This window comes from Propithecus coquereli, unplaced genomic scaffold (genome assembly GCF_000956105.1).
Source record: "Propithecus coquereli isolate 6110/MARCELLA unplaced genomic scaffold, Pcoq_1.0 Scaffold142, whole genome shotgun sequence".
Lineage (NCBI taxonomy): Eukaryota > Metazoa > Chordata > Mammalia > Primates > Indriidae > Propithecus > Propithecus coquereli.
In genome coordinates this window covers 5367872-5390839 of record NW_012138525.1, presented here as the reverse complement: position 1 = coordinate 5390839, position 22968 = coordinate 5367872, and the positions used below count along the sequence as shown (strand labels likewise).

The 22968-nt window shown below is 57.7% G+C and overlaps 1 protein-coding gene across 1 annotated transcript in view; it reads right to left on the bottom strand.

Moving 5' to 3' along the window:
• FAM129B (family with sequence similarity 129, member B) overlaps positions 1 to 22268 on the bottom strand; it is a 52706-nt gene extending 30438 nt beyond the window's left edge. Inside the window, exon 1 of the mRNA XM_012639702.1 lies at positions 21990 to 22268. Within this exon, the coding sequence (XP_012495156.1) occupies positions 21990 to 22044 (55 nt within the window). The 5' untranslated portion in view covers positions 22045 to 22268. The remainder of the gene's footprint in view (positions 1 to 21989) is intronic.
• Between the last annotated feature and the right edge of the window lie 700 nt (positions 22269 to 22968).

Here is a 22968-nt window from a genome sequence, read left to right as displayed (position 1 = left end):
ACGAGCCCCAGGAGATGGTACAGGAATCACCCCCATTGAGAAGACAGAGGCTGTAAGGTCCAAGGGCAGCCCCTGCCAAGCAGAGGAGCAGGAATCCAAGGCGGGGTTTGAACCGGGCTGGCTGAACCTGGACTCCAAGGGCTACAGAACCATCCAGAAGATCATCACATGAAGCACTTTGTAAAGGATCTCGCTGGGCTCCGATGGCCCCACGAGACCGTGGACTCGCCCATCACCACGGGCCTGGCACACTGCAGCCCCGTGCGCATGTTACACTGAATCAAATCCAAGGCCACGATCTCAATCCCGCCTCCCTCCCGTGGCCCACCCCGGCACTTCCTGCCCCCAGGGCTAGTGGAACACCCTCGTCTCCACAGGTGAAAATCTCAGCTGGATTTCAAGGCCCTACTCACGCACCGTCTCCTCCCTCACGAGGCTCGGCAGTTCCCCATTTGCATATAGTTATGCTAATAACACAGCATGAGCTAATGTAGGGAACAGCCCAGCGCCAGGCACAGAGGCAGACTCAGGATGTGTTAACAATTATCGTCAACATTATGCACGTAGCCCTCACGGAGACGAACTGTTAAACCCGTTTTATGGGCCAGGCATGGTGGCTCACACCTGTAGTCCGAGCACTCTGGGAGGCTGAAGCAGGAGGATCGCCTGAGGCCAGGAGTTCCAGACCAGCCAGAGCAAGAGCGAGACCCCATCTTTACTAAAGACAGAAAAATTAGCTGGGCGTGGTGGTGCCTGTAGTCCCAGCTACTCGGGAGGCCGAGGCAGGAGGATCGCTTGACCCCAGGAGTTTGAGGTTGCTGTGAGCTGTGCTGACACCACTGTACTCTAGCCAGGGCAACAGAGCAAGACTCTGTCTCAAAAAAAAAAAAAAAAAAACTAAACCCCATTTTATGGACGAGGCATCTGAGGCTCAGAGAGGTTAAGTGACTTGCCCAACATCACACAGGTAAGAGCGAAACTGGAATGTGAACCCAAGTTGGCTTTTGTTCACTGCTCTATCCCAGCACCTGGAACTGTGCCAGGAGGGAGAATGATCAGTAGCATTTGCAGATTCTCTGCGGGGCCATTCCTCACTCAGTGGCAGCTCCCCAGGTCACAGCAGCATCTCGTTCACTCTATATCCCCAGTACCTGGCACAGCACTGGCCTTGGGAGAGGAGGATGGGTTTCTCACAGAGGCAGGTATGTTCTGGGGCCAAGATCACAGGAAGAAGCAAACCTTGAGCTCAGAATGGCCTCTCTGGGCCTCAGTTTTCTCATCTGTAAAATGGGCATAATGTCATAGTCTTCCCTACCTCCCACGGTGGCTGAGGGGCCTCAGGAGATGCTGGCTTTTGTTGTTAACACTCAAAGGCTGGGTGTGCCCTGTAAGGGCACATGGCTGCTATCATGACCTTTGGCACCAGCGGAATCCCTGCCGTGGCACATTCCCTCATTAGTGGACCATCACATTTGCTGATAACCAGCCACTGGACCCGGAAGGGTACCTGTGAGATCAAGTCCAAGCTTGCCCTTTGGGTGAGTGGGGAAACTGAGGCTGGGGGAATGAGGAAAAGCTGCCAGGGTCCCATCACCCTGTTAGTGGCCCAGCTCCCCTGAGACCAGCTTGGGGAGAAAGAAGGCAGTGGGACTTTCACGCCCAGAGGAGGAAATCTGGCTTCTGGTCTCTGGGTCCCCAGCCTGGAACACTCTCCCAGCGCCCCGCCAGGCCACCTCTTTGGGACCCTCCCCCCAGACAATGCCAGCCTCCACCCACAGCCCTGGCTTTCTCCTCGGCGCCTCACTTGTGACGCTCCCACGGACCCGGCTCCTGCCTGGCCCAGGCAGGTGATCCACAGACAAGTGCTGAATGAACAGCCCGAGTGGAAGCCCATCCAGCTTCAGATGCCAAACGGTCACCCAGGAGGCCACCGGGGGCCTGGGACGGAGCCTGAAGAGGGGTGGGCTGGCTGGGTCCCCTCCTCACGAAGGCAGGTTGGGGGTGAGGCGGCCGAGCCAGGAGCCAGCCGCAGCCGGGGCTTCTCACAAAGCTGCCTTTAAAACCCTGCAGCGAGCAAATATTTAACCAGGGCTCAGCCACACCAGGTCCGCGGGGAGGAGTGAGCTCTCAGGCAGGAGGGCCTGGGGTGGGGGGACCCAAAGAAATGCCCCCCAAAAAGCAGACGGAAGACCCGCCCACCCGGGGCCGCCCTTTCCTTTACACTCGAGGCGCCTCAGTGGGAGGAAGTCGATCCCGTCTTGACACAAACAGAGGGAAACAAAGGCCCTCTCATCCCCTGGCCACCCTGCCTGCCCGGCAGCAGCCGGAGCCGCAGCCCGCGGTGGAGGCACGATCTGGGAGCCCAGGCCCAGGCATCCCGGCTCTCTGGGAACACAGGCCCGCCCTGGGGAGGGTGGGCAGGGGGTGCAAGCAGCGTTACCCCTCTAGGGCAGGACCCACACTCCAGGGTGCGCTCAGCTGCTGTCCTGCACCACACCCTGCCATGGCCACTCCCGAGGGTGGCTGATCAATGACAGTAATTTTGCAGACGCTCCCCTCCGTCCCCCTCGCACCTAGTCACCCACTTTTCTCAGCAACATCCCTCACCTCCCTTCCTCTCTTGTCATCCTCACCACCCCCACCGGAGCCTGAGCCTTCGTAACGGGCCTGAGCCTGGCCGCTGTCGGCTCCATGCCCTGTCCCCAGGTGCTCCTTAGCCCACCCCCCTCTCAGCCCAAGTCCACAGCCTGGGGCTCTGACGGGCGGCCAGGGCGCTCTGACCAGGCACACTCACGCTCGCAGGTGCCCACCACGGGCCTGGCCCTGTCTGAGGACCTGCCACCAACTGTCCCCTCAGTGTCCTGGAGTTGGACCCCGGGATGTCCAGGAAGAACTTGCTGGCTGAGCTCTTCCCCCGGGATGCTCCCAAGACCAGCCTGAGAGTGGCACCCACAGGTCACGCCACTAAGAGGCAGGGCTGAGGACGGGACCCAGCCTGGAACCCACGTCCTCCGTCAGCCAGCCCAGGACAGGCCACAGTGGCAGATGGCGGCAGAGCCACGGTCAGGCAAGGCTCCCAGAGGCTTCATTCATGCATCCAGCAGCCCCGGGGCCCCGGGTACCCAGGGGAGAGCGAGACAAACCCAGCTCCTGCCATCGAGGGGATTTAAGAGTCTAATGAAGGAGACAGATTGTCACCAAAAACTAAGTGGCTAAGTGCCCTGACTGGGAAAAGCACAGGAGGTCACTGAAGCCCGGGAGGCGACTGACCCAGTCTGCAGGGTCACGGGAGACTCCCAGAGGGAGGTAGCAGCCGAGACAGGAGGAGTCCCCTCGAGGTGACGCAGGAAGCTGGGGAGGAAGAGGGTGCCAAGCAGAAGACCCAGGAAATGCAAAAGTCAGCCGAGCACGAGAGCATCAGTCAATTCCAGAAATATGCACTGGGACCTCCTGCCCACGAACGGCTCTTTCATGGATCAGCGCAGCGTCAAGTTCTTGCAATCAGATCTCAGTGCAGATCCTCCCTCCACCCTCGCTGGCTACAGGACTTTGAGCATGTGGCCTAATTCTCTCTGAACCCCAATTTCCTCAGCTGTAAAGTGGGAGTGACAGCAGCGCCCACCTTGGGGTTGCCACAAGGATTCCAAGAAATGAGCAAACCCACAGAGCCTGGGCATGCGGGGGCCTGCATCATCAATGGCAATGACTGAGTTCCACCTGTCCGGGTGCTGGTGGCAGGAATGCAGGGTCACGTGGACAGTGGGATCTTTCATGAGTGCCAATGGCAGTTTTCAGCGGTCTGTTTCCTGCCACGAAATGGGGACCAGCAAAGGGCCACCAGAGTAGCAGCTACCTGGCCCTTCGGCAGGGCACTCAGGGATGGAAGGTGACACGCCTGGGGTGCGACCTCGCTGGGCCCTCATCCCTGGGAGGTCAATGAATCAGAAAGGGCAAGTGGAGCGAGAAACACGCAGGCAAACCGCACACTCGAGCCTCGGCGCAGCACAGCCGCTCTGCCCGGGGAGGCTGCCACGCACGCTCCTCTCTCAGCTGCCGCAGCAGTCGCCAGCGACGGCACCAGCTGGGCAAACCAAGGGCCCCAAGTCCTTGTTCAGCTCCGTCACCAACTCACAGGTAGCCCTGGGCAAGCCCCTCGCCTGTCCAAGCCTCGGCTTCCGCAGGCAGCTTCGGGGGCAGAGGCCACAGGGAGGCACCGGATGGGAAGGTGCTTCGCTGGCCCCAAGCCCTGAACTCCGCCAGGCTCTCCTGGTATCTTGGATTTGTACTTTTCTTTTTTTTCTTGTCTTATTGCATTGACTAAGACACCCACATCGATGCTAAGGAAAATACCTCTATGGGTTCAACATGAAGTTTCAGACTTACTTAGGATGTGACAAAGGAAGCTATAAAGGCCTGGGTACATGTAGGGGCTGCCAAGGAAAAGGAGGGAGGACCCAGCTCCTCTCCCTAAAACTCGGAGTTGGATAATTCCCCAGGAAAGCAGACGCTGGGGAAGCCAGGCCACGGCCATGCCCTGGCCAAGCTGGAGCCCGCTCTCAAGTCGCCCAGAGAAGACAGGAGTCCAGTGAGGGCTTCTAACTGTCTCAGATGCCCAGTATGGGACCAGTGACCCCAGGAGGTAGGGAGCTGCCCATCACTGGAGCTGTGCAAGCAGAGGCTGGATGGCCAAAGAGTACCCACCTCAAAGAGTTGTGGGGACTAAATAAGATGTGTGAGAAGCACCGGCACCCGGCCTGCCCGTCTGTAAGAGCCCAGTGTATGCCAGCTGCTACTCCAGTAAGAACCAACACCTGCTACGTGCCAGCACCCGTGGCCCAACCCCCGTGGAAAGGGTACACAAACCCACAAACCCTGCACATCTCACTAGCCAAGCGCCCTGTAATGCCAACATCCTCTTCACTTCGTGCAAGTCAGCCTTCTTCCCAGGCTGTCTTGGGAGCCCAGACTCCTCCCCGCCCACCCACCGCTCACGCTCACACCCACACACACAGGCACACACACACTCTCACACATGCACGCTGCTGCCTGCAGCTTCTGGCTCCCAGGGTCCTCGCGGCAGTGGGGTGGAGGTGGGGGAGGGATTCTGCCTTCTCAGAGCCAGACAGGGAGGGGAGGGGCAAGATGAGCCAATGTGAAAGCTCACTCATGTGCTGGCAGCTGGGCCAGAGGAAACCCAATCCCGGGCAGGGATGCCAGGGCCCCTGGGCATGGAGACGCTTTACACAGACAGAAGATGGGAAGTGTATGCAAATAACAGGACTGCCTTGGCCTGCCCCTCTGAGCTTGGCCAGTGGGAGGAGGCGGGCGCAGGCCCTGCCCCACCCTTGGGTCACCCGCTGCAGGTCTCTTCGGGCTCCAGAGGGAACCAGAAGGGGAAATGGGAGAGCAAATCCCCTCTTGGGCCCTGCCAGCCTCCCGCTCCCTGTTCCAGGTGCCTGCAGGGCCCCCCATGGGTGCTTCCTGGGAGACTCTGCTCAGGCCAAGTTCTGTGTCTGCTTCCCCAGGGGTCCCTCAAGGGTGCATGGGGACAGGCTCACTGTCCCCATCACTGGGCATTGAAGTGGGGTGGTGATACAGGGCTATGAGCACTGCTGCTAGGTGACCAGGGACAAGCCTCTCACCCTTCTTGGCCCTCTGCCTCCTCATGTGTCCAGTGAAGGGGCTGGACACCACTGTGCCAGTCTCTGAAGGCCCTGACGTCCTCCAACTGGGACATAAGACAAGGTCCCTTCACAACACATTGGCAGGCCCAGGACAGCCTTCCATTCAGCCTTGATCAAACTGATCCTGAGTTCTACCTGTCAGCCTATGGTGCCAAAGGCACTGTCCCTGACCATCATCAGCCCCTCACTCAGGTCAGAAGCCCCTGTTAGTCATTAGCAAAACTTTGCCTTAATAATTAATTGTTCAGTGTCCATGTCCCACACAAGGACAGGGACCCTGTCTGTCTAGTTCATGACATATCCCCAACACCTAGCATAGCACTTGGCACATAAGCATTTGTCCATTGTGAGATTATACCAGAGTTCTGCAATTCAGTCTCCCAGGTATCCTAAGACATAGGAGGACAGCCGGGCATGGTGGTACCTGCCTGTAGTCCCAGTTACTCTGGAGGCTGAGGCAGGAGGATCACCTGAGCCCAGGAGTTTGAGACTGCAGTGAGCTATGATCTCCCCACTGCACTCCAGCCTGGGCCACAGAGAGACAACTTGTCTCTTAAAAAAAAAAAAAACACACACACAGGAGGAGCTTGGGGACAGACCCTTCCAGCCCAAGGGCTCTCCAATCCCAGTACAGCCCAACAGGCAGAGCCCTTCCTGCACAAGTGAGGCCGGGGCTGGGGCTGGGGCTGGAGCCGTCCAGGCCAGCCCGAGGTCACACATCAGCACCAGAAAAGGTCACCTGCCCATCATGCAAACCAAGGCTGTCACCTAAGCTCCGATCCTCAGTTTCTCTTCCTGCTAGGATTCCGTCAGATGATACGGCACCTGCAAAGAGCCTGGGAAACCGGAGCCGAGCAGATCCTGTGCTTCGGCCTCGCGGGCCTGCTCTGCCAGCCGCTTACCTGGGGCAGACACCTCACTCTGCCTCTGTGTCCCCATTAGAAGAAAGGAAGCCAGTGACCCCTGCCCCAAACAGGGACAGATGTAACGGTATTTTGGCAAACAACTACCAAGTGTCGTGCACGTGGGAGGTGCTGTTGCTATGGCTGGCAGGAACCCCGGCACAGGTTTCTGGGAAGTTCTAGTTCCCCCAATGCCTGAGCTCTCTCTGCTCTGGGCCTCTCTCCTCCCGCATTCTTTACGTCTCACCTGAGAGGTCCCCTCCCCTAACAGGCTTTCCATGAGTCTCCGGGTCAGAGCCAGTGCTGGTCCCTGGCTCCCAAAGACCCCCCCGGTGCTCCACGCTGGGTCTGTCTTCCCCAGATGGGCATCCTCAGGGGGGCGAGGACCAGGGCCACCTCCCCACATGGCACCTTCTGTCCCGGCACAAGGCCTGACACTAAGCAGGCTCGCAAATGGTGGTGGAATCAATGATTAATCCCACGGGAATGATTAAAGTGGTCCAACACAGCACTGTTTCCAATGCTGAAAAACAGAAACAACCCAACTGCCCAGCAATAAGGGTTTGGCTGAGCAAGTTAAAATACAGAATATAGGGGCATAATGGAATGTTCTGTAGCCATTCGACAAGCTGCAGGGGATGACATGTATGCAGACGCCCACAACCCACCGTGAAGGTGGAAGAACAGATTATGCATCAGGAAAATGCCTGAAAGTCATTTCTGGGTGGCAGGATTATTGGTGATTTGCATTTTCTATTATTTACCTGTATTTTCTAATTTTTCTTTGATCATTAGCTATCGCTTACGGAACAATAACAACACTAACAATGAAGCGGGAAGCTCAAAGTTGAAAGGTCAAGCTTCCAGCACTATGGGGACCTGTTCTTTAGTGGATGCCGGCAGGTGGGAGCCACAGAAGGTCTGAGGGGAAGGTCAGAGCTCACTGCCAATGCCTGATCTAACACCGTCTGTTGATTGAGTCTAGGCTGCCGGGGCTCCTCCAGGAGGGAAGCCCTGACCCTGGCAGGGGACTGGACCCCGAGGGCAGAAACTCTTCCTGAGCATTTACTATGTGCCAGGCACTAAGCATGGCATCCCGCACAAAGCTCACGACGTCCTTGGAAGCAGTCACAACCATTCCCACTTTACAGATGGGTAAACAGAGACAGAGAGCTGAGGTCACAATGAAGACAGGGAAGCCCTGAGCACTACAGAAAGGAGTCCTTGAGCTCAGCCTCTTGTATCACACACCTTCAGCCACCCAAGTTCTGTGCCAGGTACCAGCATCCCATGCACGTCACCAGGGAGGCCTGGAGCCACGTTCTGGCTGGAACGGTGGGCAGGGACATCGAAGGGCTGGAGAGCTGATGGGTCATAGACTCTCCCAGCTGGACAGGAACCTGCCCACTCCTCGCCACCCTGATGTCCCCACCCGGCCTTCAGCACCTGGCACGGAGTGAGACTCCGTACGTATGGAATCAGTCCCGTCTCTAGCTTGAACCACTGCAATCCCACCCGTCCACGGCTGCAGGTGCCTCAAAGCTGGGCACAGAGTTAGTGCCCAATACATGTTTGTTGCTGTTCTGACCCACACTCGCAGAGGTAAAGTCCTCTTTCTAAAGTCCAGCTAAGAAGCGATCGTGAGACAGGGCTCCCTACTCCCCAATTCCTTTGTCTGGCACTCAAGGCTGCGCTCAGCCCCTTCCACGGACAGGCGGCTGTCTGTGCTGGGCTACCCACTGCACTTGCCTGTACCCCAATTCTGAGTTGTCCTTTGAGATTCAGCTCAAATGCCCCCCCTTCCAGAATCTTCCCTCCCCTCTTCTCTCTGGAGCCTGCCTGTGCTTGCAACACCCTTGGGGCTCTTTTTAGGCCAGGGTAGCTCAGAGTCTGGAGTCAGAGAAACGAAATTGTTCCAGGAAATACAGTCAATAAAGTTATTCTGGGCTGTGCACTGGAGCTCACATCTGTAATCCCAGTACTTTGCGAGGCCGAGGTGGGAGGATCACTTCAGGCCAAGAGTTCAAGACCAGCCTGGGCAACATAGCAAGACGCCATCTCTAAAAAAATAATAATGGAAAAAAAAAAAAAAAACTAGCCGGGCATGGTGGTGCACACCTGTAGTCCCAGCTACTCGGGAGGCTGAGACAGGAGGATCACTTGAGGCCAAGAGTTCAAGACCAGCCTGGGCAACATAGCAAGACGCCATCTCTAAAAAAATAATAATGGAAAAAAAAAAAAAAAATTAGCCGGGCATGGTGGTGCACACCTGTAGTCCCAGCTACTTGGGAGGCTGAGACAGGAGGATCACTTGAGCCCAGGAATTTGAAGTTACAGTGAGATATGATCTCACCACTGTGCTCCAGCCTGGGCAGCAGAGCAAAACCTTGTCTCTAAAAATAATAATAAGGCTATTCTTTTTGATTTAATACATCCACTGTAAAAAAAAAAAAAAAAAGCAAAAGAGAATGAAGAAAAAATTTAAATAATTCATTATTTTACCATCCCAAAATAATCTCTACGTTTCGGTGAATTTCCTTTTATATTTTTTTCTGTGCCTGTCCAAATGTACACACTTTCAGACATACAAAACTACACCTTCTGGCCCGGCATGGTGGCTCACTCCTGTAATCTTAACATTCTGAGAGGTCAAGGCAGGAGAATCGCTTGGTGTCAGGAGTTCGAGACCAGCTGGAGCAAGAGCAAGACCCTGTCTCTACTAAAAAATAGAAAAAATTAGCCAGGTGTGGTGGTGTGCGCCTATAGTCCCAGCTACTCAGGAGGTATAGACAGGGAGATTGCTTGAGCCCAGGAGTTTGAGCTTGCAATGAGCTATGATTCCACTGCACTCTACCCAGGGTGACAGAGGGAGATTCTGTCTCAAAGAAAACCCAAAAAAACAAAACAAAACTACATCTTCACTTTCAGTGCCTACATATCAAGCCATTGAACAACACTGCTGATACATTGTTTCCCTCTTCTCCATGATGCTATAATGTAACCGTTTTGTTGCCAGTCATGGAATAGATTCTGGGTGTGGAATGCCTGGGCGGGCTTCCCCCAGGGCTCTGGGCAACCTTTGTGCTGCCCAGTGTTAACAGTGAAGAGTGTGAGGAGGGGGAAGGATCTCCGGCCTAGCCTTTAGAACTGAGGTCCCTGACCCCCGGACCAGCACCAGTCCATGGCCCGCCAGGAACAGGGCTGCAGAGCAGAGCAGAGCAGAGCAGGGCAGGGCAGGGCAGGCGGGCGGACGGGCGGAGCCCCACCTGCACCCACAACTGCTCCCCAACGCTGGCATCACCGCTCAAGCCCCGCCCCCCGTTAGATCAACGGGGGCATCAGACTCTCACAGCAGCTCGAACCCCACTGCAAACTGTGCGTGGGAGGGATCCAGGTGCTCCGTGCCCCTCACCCCCCGCCCCCACCCCAACAGAAACACTGTCTTCCATGAAACCGGTCCCTGGTGTCGAAAACGTTGGGGACCGCTGCTTTAGAGACCCCAGTGCTTTAGTCATAGCAGCTTCTAGACCGCAAGCTTCTGTCTAGGGATGCAAAAAGGAAGGATTCCAGGGCTACAAACCCAGCTCTCGTTGCAGTTACACAGTTCCCAAGGCTAAAACCCAGATGCCAGCCCACCCACCCTGAGCCCTGCGTGGGGCCAGTGGTGGGACCAGGGCCTCATGACCCTGGTCACCTCTGAGAGAGGCGACAAGGAGCTGAGACACCATGTGGGGAGGCACTTGCCCAGATCTGAGCCCGCTCTCCCACCCACTCAGTGGACCTTGTTTCCTCTTCTGTGACTAGAAAGCAAGTGACAGGCATTGCCAGGAAGATCCCACAGGACACGTGCGAGCTCTCTAGGAAGAATGGTCATTTCTTCACAGCAATTTGCTCTCTGATCATGATTTAATCAGTGACTGGCTGGTAGCTATTTGTGCGATGTGTCTGTCCTGCCAAGCCATGAGCTCCGCATCGGCAGGGCCTGGGCGAGCTTGACCGGGCTGTACGGGCAGTGCCAGCTCAGTGCCAAGCACGTGGTGGGCCCTCAGCGGATGCGTGCCCCTGTGCCTGCCACTCAGGGAGTCAGCGGGGGCGCCAGGACCAGGGCCCAGGTGTGCCACCCCTGCCTGTCCCACTCAGGGCTGCGGAAGGGCCAGGAACAGACAGGAAACCAGAGGGAACCCAGAGGGAGGGTCAGCCTGTCCCAGAGCAAATCCCTTGTCCAGGCCTCTCCCGGCCCCAAAGCCAGAGTCCGCCTGGGACCCACCAGGTGGAAGGAAGCTGTGGATGAAGGCAGCTGCGGACGGCTGCACACGCTTCGCGCCTGTGGGTCTCAGATGCGGAGGACACAGGGGAAGTCATGGGGGCTGAGGGGTGCCTCTGAGTCCTGCATCTGCCCCTCCCAACCCTCCCTCCCAAGCCCTCCACCCAGAGAGCTTCAGGTCCCTACCCTACAACTTGCAATGGCATTTATTCATTCAGTGGCTGCTAGGGGATTAAAACAGTTCACACGGATCGACGTTAATTACAGTTATCGATTCCTGAGCATTTGCTGTGCTTTATGTGATGTGAAGTATTACTATTATTCCCATTTTACAGCTAATGAAACCAAGGCACGAAGAGTCACAGTAACTGTCCTGGGGCACTTGGCCAGTAGCTGGTGGAGCAAGCTCTGACCTGCAAGGCCACACTGTGCCGAAGGCCACGCTGTCCACCTCAGGGGAGCCCGTGGTGAACCAGCCAGGTGCTCACAGACGAGAATTAGAATCCCAGCCAGGTAAGAAGGGCTAGGAGGTGGGGCTTGGGGGAGGGCCAAGGGGCAAGAGCCCACAGGCCTAGCCTGGTGGGCCCAGGGAACAGCGCTCCTGGCTGCTGGGTGGTCTGTGAGACCCAGAGGGCTTTTCAGGGTCTGGAACTTGACCCTAAGGGCACAGGAGAGCCTGGAAGGCTCTGAGGAGGGTGAGACATGTTCATTGGGAAGGTCACTCCACTACCAGAGGCTCTCATCGGACTCTTCCATTGAACCAGGGGGGAAACTGAGGCCCCGAGTAGACAGGAGTCACCCAAGGCCACACAGGTCTGAGCAGGTCTGAGGCTAGACTGACCTCCCATCCGCAGAGCTGGACTCTCGGAAGCCACACAGGGGACAGCAGGAAGAGGGGAGGGGGAGAGGCTCGGATGGTCCCCACTGGGGGGCTCCAGGCCAGGCAGGCCCCAGCCCCAGCCTGCAGGGCAGGCCCAGAAACAGCTCGTCTCTGATTCTGCGGCAGTCTCTGCAGGAGAGCAGGAAAGCTGAGCTGGGCAGCCCGCTAAGGCCCGGCCGGGACTGGAGGTTTGGCCTCCCAGGACCTGGCTGACTCTCGGGTCACTGAGAAAGTAACCCCTCTGCTCAGAGAGAGAGGCCCCTGCCTCTGGCCAGAAAGAAATGAAGAGTCTCTGAGATCCAGTTGGCCTGAGGTCAGGGCGAGAGAAAGGGCCTGCTGTATTCAGCCACTTGGCTCCAATTGTCCCCGTCCTCGCCACCCTCCCTGAGAGAGGGGATCACCCCCACTTTAGAGATGGGGAACTGAGGGCCGGAGAGGAGACACCCCTTGACCAAAGTCACACTGTGAGCTGTGACTGTCGGGCCCACCCTGGGGAAGGAAAGGCTGCCCCTCCCCCACCCCTTTTCCTGGCAGCCTGAAATGTGGGCGTGGGGGCGGGAGGGGAGTGTGGCTTTGCTGTTTTAATGGGACACAGCACCTCACTGTCTGCGCGTGCACAGGCCGGGGCTGCCTTAGACACAGGCTCATCTGTGAGGAGCACAGGGCCTGCTTCTCTCCTAGGAGCAGGCCTGTTTACTCCGTTCTCGAAATTATAACCTCTGCGCCCCGCCCCGCCCAGCCACTCTTGCCCTGACCATGCCTTCGCTGTCTGGGGCAGTCTGGGGGGCAGTGGTAAGGGGGTCAGGAGTGGGGGAGGTAAAGCTTCGTGCTGGGTCAAGGGCTCTGGGCTGCACCCCGGTCCTGCGGCTCCAAGCCCGTGGTCCCGGCTGGCCGTTCCTCTTTGGGCCTTGGCTGCTCAGTGACTGGAAGGAGGGGGACTGGTTAGAAGGGTTCAAAGGGCCCTCCCTGACCAGGAGGAGAAAGGGTCCAGGCCTGAAAAAGTAAAGCAGACACTGCCCCTCCTCACCTCTACACTCAAAGCAGGGGTTGGGGGATGGCAGGGCCTGGACTCCCCAAAGTTTAAGCTCTACTCTCGTTTCTCCCCTCCACCTCCCAGAGCACACTGCTCTCAAAAAACAAACCAAAAAAAGCAAAAACAGCAAAGCAGGAGTGCAAGTGTCAGCTCCCTCCCACTCTGGATGTCTGGCTCACCCCTTAAATCCCTGGCCAGGGCAAATGACACGCACCACCCCCAAGAACTCGGCTATAATGCGATTAACTGCCATTCACCCAGCACCCTGCACGCACCAGGGGCTGCGGTGCACTCCCCAGAGTCTTCGCCCACCCCAGAGGCACGGACCACTGGTCCCGTTTTACTGATAGCTGGGGCCCCAAGGAAGACAGTAACTTGCCCAGGGCCACACAGCTCTCAGTGGCAGACTCCTACTGCCACCCAGCCAAGGCCAGACACACTGCCTCTTGAGTCGGGCTGACTGAGTGTTTAAACCAACGTGCACTTTGGGAAACATAAAGATCCATTGTCTTTGTAACTCAAACCGCAGAGCATCCAGCTTGATGGGAACTTCTTGGCTGGCGAGAGTTCCATGAGATCAGGGCTCATGTCACTGCTTCCTCCCCAGTTCCCAGCTCAGGCTGGGAATGAGGCGGCTGTCCAAGCAGGCTCTTCCTTCAACAGCAAAATCGCCTCATGCGATACCTAGTCGTTGTACCTGCTTTGTGCCTTCAATGCAGCCCAAGCCCACGGGCTCCCGAGAGGTCAGAGCTGGACGGGCACTAGAGACGGTCCTAGCGCCCACCGCGCAGACTGGCACAGAGAGGAGAAAGGACTTGCCAAAGGTCACCTGGCACCCATCCCAGGGCACCTGCCTCCAATCCTGCACCCCACAAAGGGCTCCTAGCGCCAGCTCTGGGGTCGGAGCCTCCCAGTCTGCACCCACAGATGACTCCTAGCAGGTGGGGTGGATTAGAGGTGGGTGGAGCATGAGAGGATGGGTAAATTTCCTGCCCAAGGGTCTCCTCTTCTGCAAAGTACTAGCTTTACAAATTCAGCTGGACACAAGTAGTTCTGCTCAGCTGGGGGGTGGGGAAGATGGGTGGCTGCTGCAATCGGCTTGGCCACAGATGGGGGGGTGGGAAGGGGGGGTTCACACAGGCAAACTGCAATTCATTCTTCCTCTGCCCCTCCTGGATGCTCAGGTACCCACTGGAGCCCCCACCACTGCACTTGGACCCCCACCCAGAGCCCTGGCCCACGCCCTGCACCGTTGATCCCCTAAGAAGAGGAACTCCCTCGGCCAGTGTCCTACACAGACTACACCCAACAGTAACCACTAATGATACCAGGAGCCAACGTGTCCTTAAGCGTGGAGAGCTCAAGCCTCATCGGCTCCCTGACCTCTCACAACCGCCTGGTGGGTCTGGGCTACTGTTATGCCCACTTTACAGATGAGAAACCTGAGCCCAAGAAGGGAAGGCATCTGCCAAATGACAGGGCAGTTGGGACAGGCTCTCAAAAGCAGGCCCTTGGATTACAGCCCTCTTTCTCCCCTGCCCATGGAAGGAAAGGAGGTTCTCATACTCAGGGCTGCCTAGGAAGAGAGTGAGCCTCCCGTCATCAGAGGGGTGGAAGCAGAGGCTGCAGGACCACGGGCTGGAGACCAGCCTTGACAAAACAATCTATAGGATCCATCAGCCCTGTAGGGCCAGGAGTGGCGGACATCAGATCACCCCAACCCTGGATGTCTCCATTACTGAGGCCTGGCCACTCTACAGGCACCCCCAGGTCCCTCACTGTGTCCCTCCCCGACCTGAAAATGCCTCGGAGGCCTCCCTGGGACCCTTAGGACAAAGTCCCCTCCTCTCCAAGGCCAGCCTCTGTGACTCCTTCTATGTCACCCATTTCCATCCCAGCAGGCCAGCCCACCCCCACCCACTAGGCAGCTCCCTCTTACACCTTCCTGCAGAAGGTCTTCCCCTAGGAGCAAGTTCCCTGCCCTGGGGAGGGGGAGCCAGCCAGGAAGCACCACAGGGCAGGCACCACGCATGACTTTGTGCATCAACATGCGTCCCTGGTACCTAGCACAGTGCCTGGCACACAGTAGGTGCTCAATAACTATTGATTCAATGAATAAAAGAAAGAAGGGCTGAGTGTGTCCGGGGGGAGAGCCCATCACACCCCTGGAGGGTCTCACAGGCATGCACCTCCGCCTCTACATCGTAGCCCACCCACCCCTGCCTTCAGAAGGTGCCTAGAGACCCCTGGGAAAGGATTTTCAGTGGCAGAGAATTCCCAAGAGCAGATCCTGGTCTTGAGGACACAGATGGAAAGAAAAGGCACAGAGAGGCATGGCCATTTGGTCAGAGTCACACAGCAAATGGTCAACAGGACCGGGCTTGAGACTCACAAGTCTAGCTCTGAGCACGTGGCCAGGCAAGGGGGGCATGTTCCCATCTGCCTTTCCACCCTTTATCCTCTGTGCCCTGCCAAGTGTCAGGTGATGCTGTTGAATGACCGACTGGCTCTGCTGTGCAACCACAGCTCCCTCTCGCCGCCCTCAGTACCTGCTGAAGACCCCAGGTGTGCAGAGCCATGGAGGCATGTCAGCTTCCTGGAGCACATGACAGGGTGCTGGGGGTGCGCGGGGCTGCGGGACAGGCCTGGCACATCTCCCTGGGCATCAAGTTAGCCCAGTAACATCACAGTCGTAACAGCCAGCACTCACACATGCTCAGTGTCCCCCAAACTCGCGCTGCGCCGTCCAGAGGCTGTCACACTTGACCCTCACACCCTGAGAAGCCAGAACTATCATCCTCTTTTACAGAGGACACTGGGGCTCAGAGAGGGTGACCAACTTGCCCCAAAACACCAGTCCGTCTAGTGGCAGAGCCCAGGCAACCTGACTGTAGTGCCTGCCCCGAAACCTCTCAGGTCCCCGCTTCCTTTACCATCCACTGACTCACCAGGCAGGTCCCTTCACCTCTGTGGGCCAGAGGTAGTACATCTCCAAAAAAAAAAAAACAAAAACCAAAACTGGGACCAGTCCCAGGGGGTGGACCCCGTACCCTCAAGGGGAGGATACTTCCTGTTCTTCCAGTTTTAAAATCTGTGAGATCAGAAGCCTTCTGTGACTCAGGCCCTGAGATCTACCAGGAGAGGGGCATGGCTTTGCGCCACAAGGGTTTTAAACCTAGGCATCTGCTCTACTCCTTCCTTAAAGCTCTGCCCAGCACGGTCTACAGAAAACCCTTCTTCCTCAGGCAGACAGTGGGTGGAGGTGGGGCAGGGGAAGGAAAAAGCAGCTGAGGAATTTCTGCAACCGCAGGAGGATGCTTGCAGGAGACCCAGGGTGAAGTGAGTCATGAGCTCTGCCCACGGTGGGGGGGGGGGGAGGCAAATAGGAGAAAAGGACTGTGAGTCTGAGACTGAGTAATGGCAGTGGGATACATCGGTGCATCCTCTGGGGGCCTCTGACACACGCACCTCTGTTCCCACTTGGCTCCTGCTCCTGTCTCTCCCCCCACAAGTCATCTAATGACCTCTCCTGGGGGCCTTGTCCATTGTACCCCTGCCCAATCTGGGCACCAGGAACTATGGAGTCATAGTGGAACTTGGTTTTAAGAGCTAAGGCCTGGGACTCCCCACTCCAGGCCTGATACTGAGATAAGGACTCAATGAGATAACACAGGCAAAGGAAGGCCTGGCACATAGTAAGTGCTCAGTTAAATTACAACTAATCTTTACCGTTTTATCATTCAGAGCCCTCCCTCCTCCATCAATCACCATTCTCGGACAGATAATATATCTCTTCCCGCATGTCACAGGCTAGGGAGGCAGCTAGACTATGTGGCCACACACCCAGAGGTCATGGTCATCAGTCCCCATCCCTAGCTCTAGATCAGCCCCTTCAAGCCCTCCTGGAAGGGAGGATGCTCACAGGAGTCAGGGGCTCCCAGGAAGGAGCTTCCCTCAAAATGCCCAGGTTGGTGGAAGCAGAGAAGGAAAGAGTCAGGCTGGGGAATGAGGCTGTCTTCAGCAGGGAAGGTGACCAGAGCTGGAAGGGAAACGCACAGTGGCTCGGTTTGCCCCTAAAAACCAACATGTACGAAACAACCAAACGTCCAACTTTAGGGGAAAGGCTAAGAAAATTTCCCTCTGTCCTCTGTCCAAGATGTGGCCTTTGGGAATGCTTCCAGGGAGGTTTTAACGACCTGGGGGAGATGTTTATTAGAAACCATTTAGGGAAAGGAGCAGACACAAACTTGAGTCATGGTCCCAGCAACGTGTAACAATCCACGCTGGAGGGAAATACTACTGAGAATGAAGCGGTTGTCGCAGGATGGTGGCTGAGTAATTCCTGTTCTTGTCTTTCAACCTCATTCCTCAGGCAGCAGGGAGGGCGGGCTGTGGCCCAGTTCGGGTTTAGAAAGTTCTCTTTCACAGATGTGGGGAGGATTAGAAGCCCCAATGAGGCTGGGGCGGCTGTGAGCGGGCGAGGCCAGTGCTCAGGCCACAGCAGTGGGAAAGGAGCGGAGGGGACTGAAGGAGGCTGGAGAGAGAGGAGGGCAGGGTCAAAGCCAACAAAAGCACGTTATGTAAGACCCGACACAAGAGACAGCAGAATCCCCAGATGCTGCACCCCCAGGGGCTGACCCAGACCTCGGCTAAGGGCAGCAGCCCAGGCCTGGGCACTGCTTCCGGCCAGCCCGCTCTCTCTGCAAAGCCCGCGACAACAATGAGGAAGCCACTCACCAGGGTGGGGTGGGCGAAGACAGAACACTTCCATCCTCTCACTCCTGGCACTTAGAGCCACTTCCCAAATGTAGAGAGGTGGATTTTTTAAAACCAATTTGGAAAAAGGCATCATTTGTTTTGCTCCATTCATAAACAAGACACCCTTTTTCTCATATCTGATTGTCCAAAAGGGTGACAATACTCAGTACTGAGGTACGTCTTGGCAGGAGGGTATCAAGTGTTTGCTGCCTCTTCAAAGGCTGTGTCGATAAATCAGGACGTCACGCAGGAGTTCTATTTTGAGGCCTCTCTGATACTGGAACCTCGTGGAGGAAATGCCGCACTGTGCACACCAGCAAAGCTCTAGAACTGACCCAGCGTCCATGAACGGGGGACAAAGTGACCCACGCACGGAAAGGAGCCGCCAAGAAAGGGCGAGGTAGACGTGTGTGCCGACACAGAACGATGTCCACGACCTACCAAGTGAAAACAATCAACCACAGAAACCTACGATAGGACCTGGTTTTATGAACGAAGCTATAGAGCGTGTACACAGAGAGGGATACGTTTAGAAACCGCGACACACGGAACTTAAGGGATTTCTTCCGGGGCGTGGGATTGAAAGGAGAAAGATGGAGTGAGCTGTCATTTTTTTTACTTTACTCCCCTAAATCGTTTGCGTGTGTGTTACTTTCGCAATTACACAAAGTCAGCAGGAGCTGCCTGGAGTTGGGACAGACGGCAGGGACTGCCGACTGCTAATGGGCACAGGGCTTGTTTCAGGGGTGATGAAAATGCCCTAAATGGATAGAAGCAATGGTCGCGCGACTCTGCGAATATACTGAAACCACTGGATTGTACGCTTTAAGAGGGTGAATTGTATGGTAGGTGAACTATGTCTCAATAAAGCTGCTATTTATTTTTTCCACGCTTCTTTTCACAGGCATTGAGAAACTGCTATTTAAAGAAAAAAAGAAGCAGCGAGGGGAAAGGTGAGCAGGGCAGAGGGAGGGGCATAGCACCGGCTACCTCCCCCACCTGCCTGCTCAGGTAAGAAACCCTGCAAACCCTGTGGCAGTATGTGTGCGGAGGCACTCCTCTCCCACAATACCCGAGTCCCTTAAGGCTGTCCTAGCAACAGAAAGGGACCCCCAACCCAGCCAATGCCAAGTTTCCTGCCAGGGGCACCCAGTCCCTCACCTGCTGCATCTTGGTTTATGTGGCTCAGGCCATATGCAAAGAAACCCTAGTATGCTTGGAACCCACCCACGGCCCACTTACCTCCACTTTCTCGTCCTAGCCCTGTCCCCTGGGCCACGGGGAAGGTGTGGGCTGGCCTGACCCAGCCACCTGCCCCAAGGCCTTGTTCCTTCTATTTGTCAGATGGGTCCCCCATCACTACCTCCAGACCCCTTGCAGGCAGCCCACGTCCACCTCACACGGTTGCCAAGGCAGAAGGATCGCCGTAACCAAGGCTTCTGAAAACCCAGGTGGATTCTCAAATTTACGCTAACCCCAGGCACCGGACAAACCTCAAAGAAATAGGGCCGCAACTTCAGCTACAATTGCCACCTTCAAATTCCAAACACCCGCATGACCTAGCCCACCCGAGAACCTAATAACAGAGAGGCAAGGACAATCTCAATGATAACAGCAAGTGTTCGCTGAGCACTTCTTATGCCCCAGGCAACCCGCATTATCCCATAAATACTCCCCTCAGCACCCAGCGGGCAGGTACCATTATTATTCCCATTTTACAGATAAGAAAACTGAGATTAAGATGCTGGCCCAAGGCCAGGTCAGCTAAAGCACAGAGTGAAGTGGTGAGCTGTGTGACTTGTGCACTGTGTTTTGGGACGTTGAGCTGGCTCGAGTCTGGAGATTTACGGGGAAATTTGAGATTGTTTTCGTTAGGCCCTCAGAGCTGGAAGGGACTTCAGCCATCAAGAGGCACGCCCGCTCTGGTTCACAGCTAGGGAACCTGAGACCCAGAGAGTAAATGGCCTGCCCAGGTACTCAGGCCTCTGGGCTTCTGGATCAGGGCTCTTTCCTCCACCCTTGCTCCCTCCTGTAAGTGGGAGGGACTCCTCCTGCCACCACCCCAGGGGCTGCTGGTGTGGGAACAAGCCCCTACTTGCCAGGGGCCTTGAAATCCCGGGATGAAAGGTGCCATGGCAGCAAAACAGCACTGTGGGCAGGAGTGCGCCTGACCTTTGCCAGGACTTGCAGGCAGGCTGCAATCACCTGCTCACCTGCGCGGGGCGGGCACAGAGCTGCAGCCAGGCCTCAGGGGCCTGGGAGCTCGGAGTACTGTGGGAAGGGGTGTTCCTACCTCTGACATTTCTACTGGGGAGGAGAACCGGGTCCCAGGTGGGGAGGGCTCCGGAATTTTAATTGCCTGCCATGGAAGTACCCACGGCTCCTTGGGTGGGGTGAGGAGAGCCCGCAGCTCACTGGGGTGGCAAAGGCACGCCCTCATTCCCCTCCTCATTCCCCTCCAACAGAGATTTCCCAGGCAGCTCACTTCCTCTGGAGGGTGCTGGGAGGCTTCCTGGCTTCCCCCTTCTAACCTCTCACCCATGTGTGTCAAGAGTCCCTCAGGTGAGCCTGGACCAGGAATTTGAGGCATTTGAAGAGGGTTATTATTAGCACTGAAGTATTGAGAAGAGAGAGGCCAGCAGGGTCTGAGCAAGCACAACTCTCTTCCACCCAGTCTGGCATCCGCAAAACAAACCCAGCCCTCCCCAGGAGAGGACACTTCACCTTCTGTGGTCTCATTCCCCTCCCCTAGAACACGGGGGCAGAGGAGGGTGGGCTGGCAGTTCTCAGTCTGGGAGGCAGGAAGGCGAGGAGAGCCAGAGCTGGGTGTGAGGAGAGGAAAAACCCCACAGAAGGCACGGCGTACCCCACCCACACCCAGGCCGGGTGAGGGGCCTACAGCAGGCCCTGAATGGAGGGACTGTTCCAGAGCCCCAGGAGGTTGCCACGACAGGGAGGGGACAGGAAGACTCCGCCCTGGCCCTTCCTCCTCCCAGAGTCCAGGCCTTGTCCTACAAGGAGGCTTTCCAGTACTTAACCCCCTGCTGCTCGGCGGCTAAAGAGGGTCTGATTCTTCTCCATGTCACCCCCACCCCTGAGCCCAGCCCCAGGCCTGGCACAGGGGGAAGTTCAGGCCACCCGGTCCCAGGGCCCAGGACTACAGCCACTCGGCAGGCCTCCCCAGCACCTTGTTAGTACCCAGCAAGGGTGGGGACAGGGAGTAAAGGGACACCTGGTCAAATGCTCTCAGGGGTCCCTGCTCTCAAGGGAGTGTGGAGGCCATGGCCGCTGAAACTCCACAGGACATCAAGATAAGAGTAGGTGGACATGGTGCTCTGGGCCCACTGGACAGGAGAAGCAAATGCGGCCATGAGGAACGGTCTCCTCTTTTCATGAGCTGTCCCCGAGGCCACCTGACCCGGCTCCCCTATGCCAGGCCCTGTACTAAGCAAACTACATGAATTAGTTCACTTAAGTCTCTCAACAACTCATAATAAGGAAAAAATCACTGACCCTATTTTAAAGAGGGGAAAACCAAGGCACCAAGACATTAAGGGACTTGTCCAAGATCAAACACCTGGGAAACAAACGCCGGGATTCCACCCAGGGCCGGCTCGCCAGCCCTGGAGGTCTGCCAGGGCTGAGTTTCTCAGGCAGCAGAGTTTCTCACCCCGTCTCCCCATTCTCCAGGGTCTGGGGGGAAAGGAATGCGGGACTGCTGCAGCCCCTGCGCTTCCCCAGGAGCCTTGGGGTCAGCTGCCCTTCAGAGAAGCCGCCACCGTGCAGTGACAGGCTGCGAGCAGGGCTGGCTGAAGGAAGGGGCCGAGGCGGCTGGGAACTAGCCCTGCGAGGGCCCCGCTCTGGCAGTGACCAGTCCCTGGCCCCCGCTGCCAGCAGGCGCAGCCCGCTGAGTCCGAGCCAAAGGACATGGAACCCCACGTCCTCCATGCATCCCATCGCATGCCTTGCCCCCCTCCCCACGATCAGCCTGGGCCCTGAGGAGCCGGTTCCCTGGAAGCCTCAGCCACGTGTACCAGGGCTGGGGCCGGGACAGCTGGGGGCCGGGACAGCCAGGGAGGAAGGCCAGGACGCGCTGTGGGGGGAGATTCCAAAGAGGGTAGAAAGTGGGCTTGGAACGCTTCTGGGCTGGGACAGCCCGGGAGAGGGGGGTCAGTCTGCGAACCGCCCCCCACGTCGGTCAGAGGTAGCGGGCTGGGGGATCCGACAAGACCGGGCTCCGAAGGGGTTCCGTAGGGAAGGGGAAGGCGGAGCTCAGAAGCGGGCCGGCAGGGGCGCCCAGACTCGGAGGGAACAAGCTCGCGCGCGGGGCTGGGTCCCGGCAGCTCCCGCGCCGCCCCGGCCCGTCTCTCCGGAGACCCCCGCCCGGCCCGGACAGCGGGCCCCAGGGGGGCGTGGCCCGGGCGTCCCGGCCGAACCCTGGGCGCTCGCGGCGCGTCCAGATCCTCACCTGCGATGTGCTGGCGCCGGGCCTCGTCCAGGTGCGTGGACAGCACGTCCCCCATGGCGAGGGAGAGTCGCGGCCCGATCCGGCCGCCGCCTGCCGCCCGCCGCTGCCGGTGCTGCTCAGGCGGACGCCGCTGGCGCCATGGAGCCCGGCGCGCCCTGATCCCCGCCGCCCCCGTCCGCGGCCGCCGCTCGCGCTCAGCTCCGGCCCGGCTCCGGCCCGGCCGCGTCCCGGCAGCCTCAGCCTCCCGCGCCAGCCCGCGCCCGCAGCCCCGCCAGGCCCCGCCCCGCCCGCCAGGCCCCGCCCCCTCCTCGGCCACGGGCGGGGCACCGGGGCTCGGGACGCCGGGACCGCCCGGGAGACGCAGACAAAGAGAAGGTCCCCGAAAGGGAGACGGAGGAGAGACGCGCAGACAGCGCACCCGACCCCGACCGAAGCGAAGAGATGGGACTGTTGGGGGCACCTGAAAAACTGGGGGTGCCCTGGGGGGCTCCAGCCTTGGTGACACCCTCTCCCCTCTCCTGCCCTCCGAGCGCGGGAAGAGAATCACGCCGAGGAGGGCGTGCGGGAATGGTAGGGGAAGCCTAGGCCGACCTTCCAGAATTCGCCTTCGCGCTCCCCCAGCCCCCAGTCCTGCCCGCAGCCGGCTGCACTCAGGAAGTTCCCCGGCCTTGATCCGACCTGCCCCAGAAGGTGCGCCGGCCTGTCTTGCGCAATAGCTGTAGGAAGGGGCGAGGTGGGGAGGGCTCTGGCCCAAAGGCACCCCAGCCCCAGTGCCAGGCGGGCATTACTCAGGTCCAGCACATGGGTGTTTCACCCCGCAGGCAGCTTGTGGGACAGGACAATTCAGAAAGGGAAAAAGTAATAGCACTTTGCAGTTTGCAAAAGACTATCATAATCAAAACCCAGAGACCGGCATGGACTTTGGGTACCGGCCTGTGGGGCTGGGCGTGGGCGAGTCCCCACTACCTGAGGAATGCGT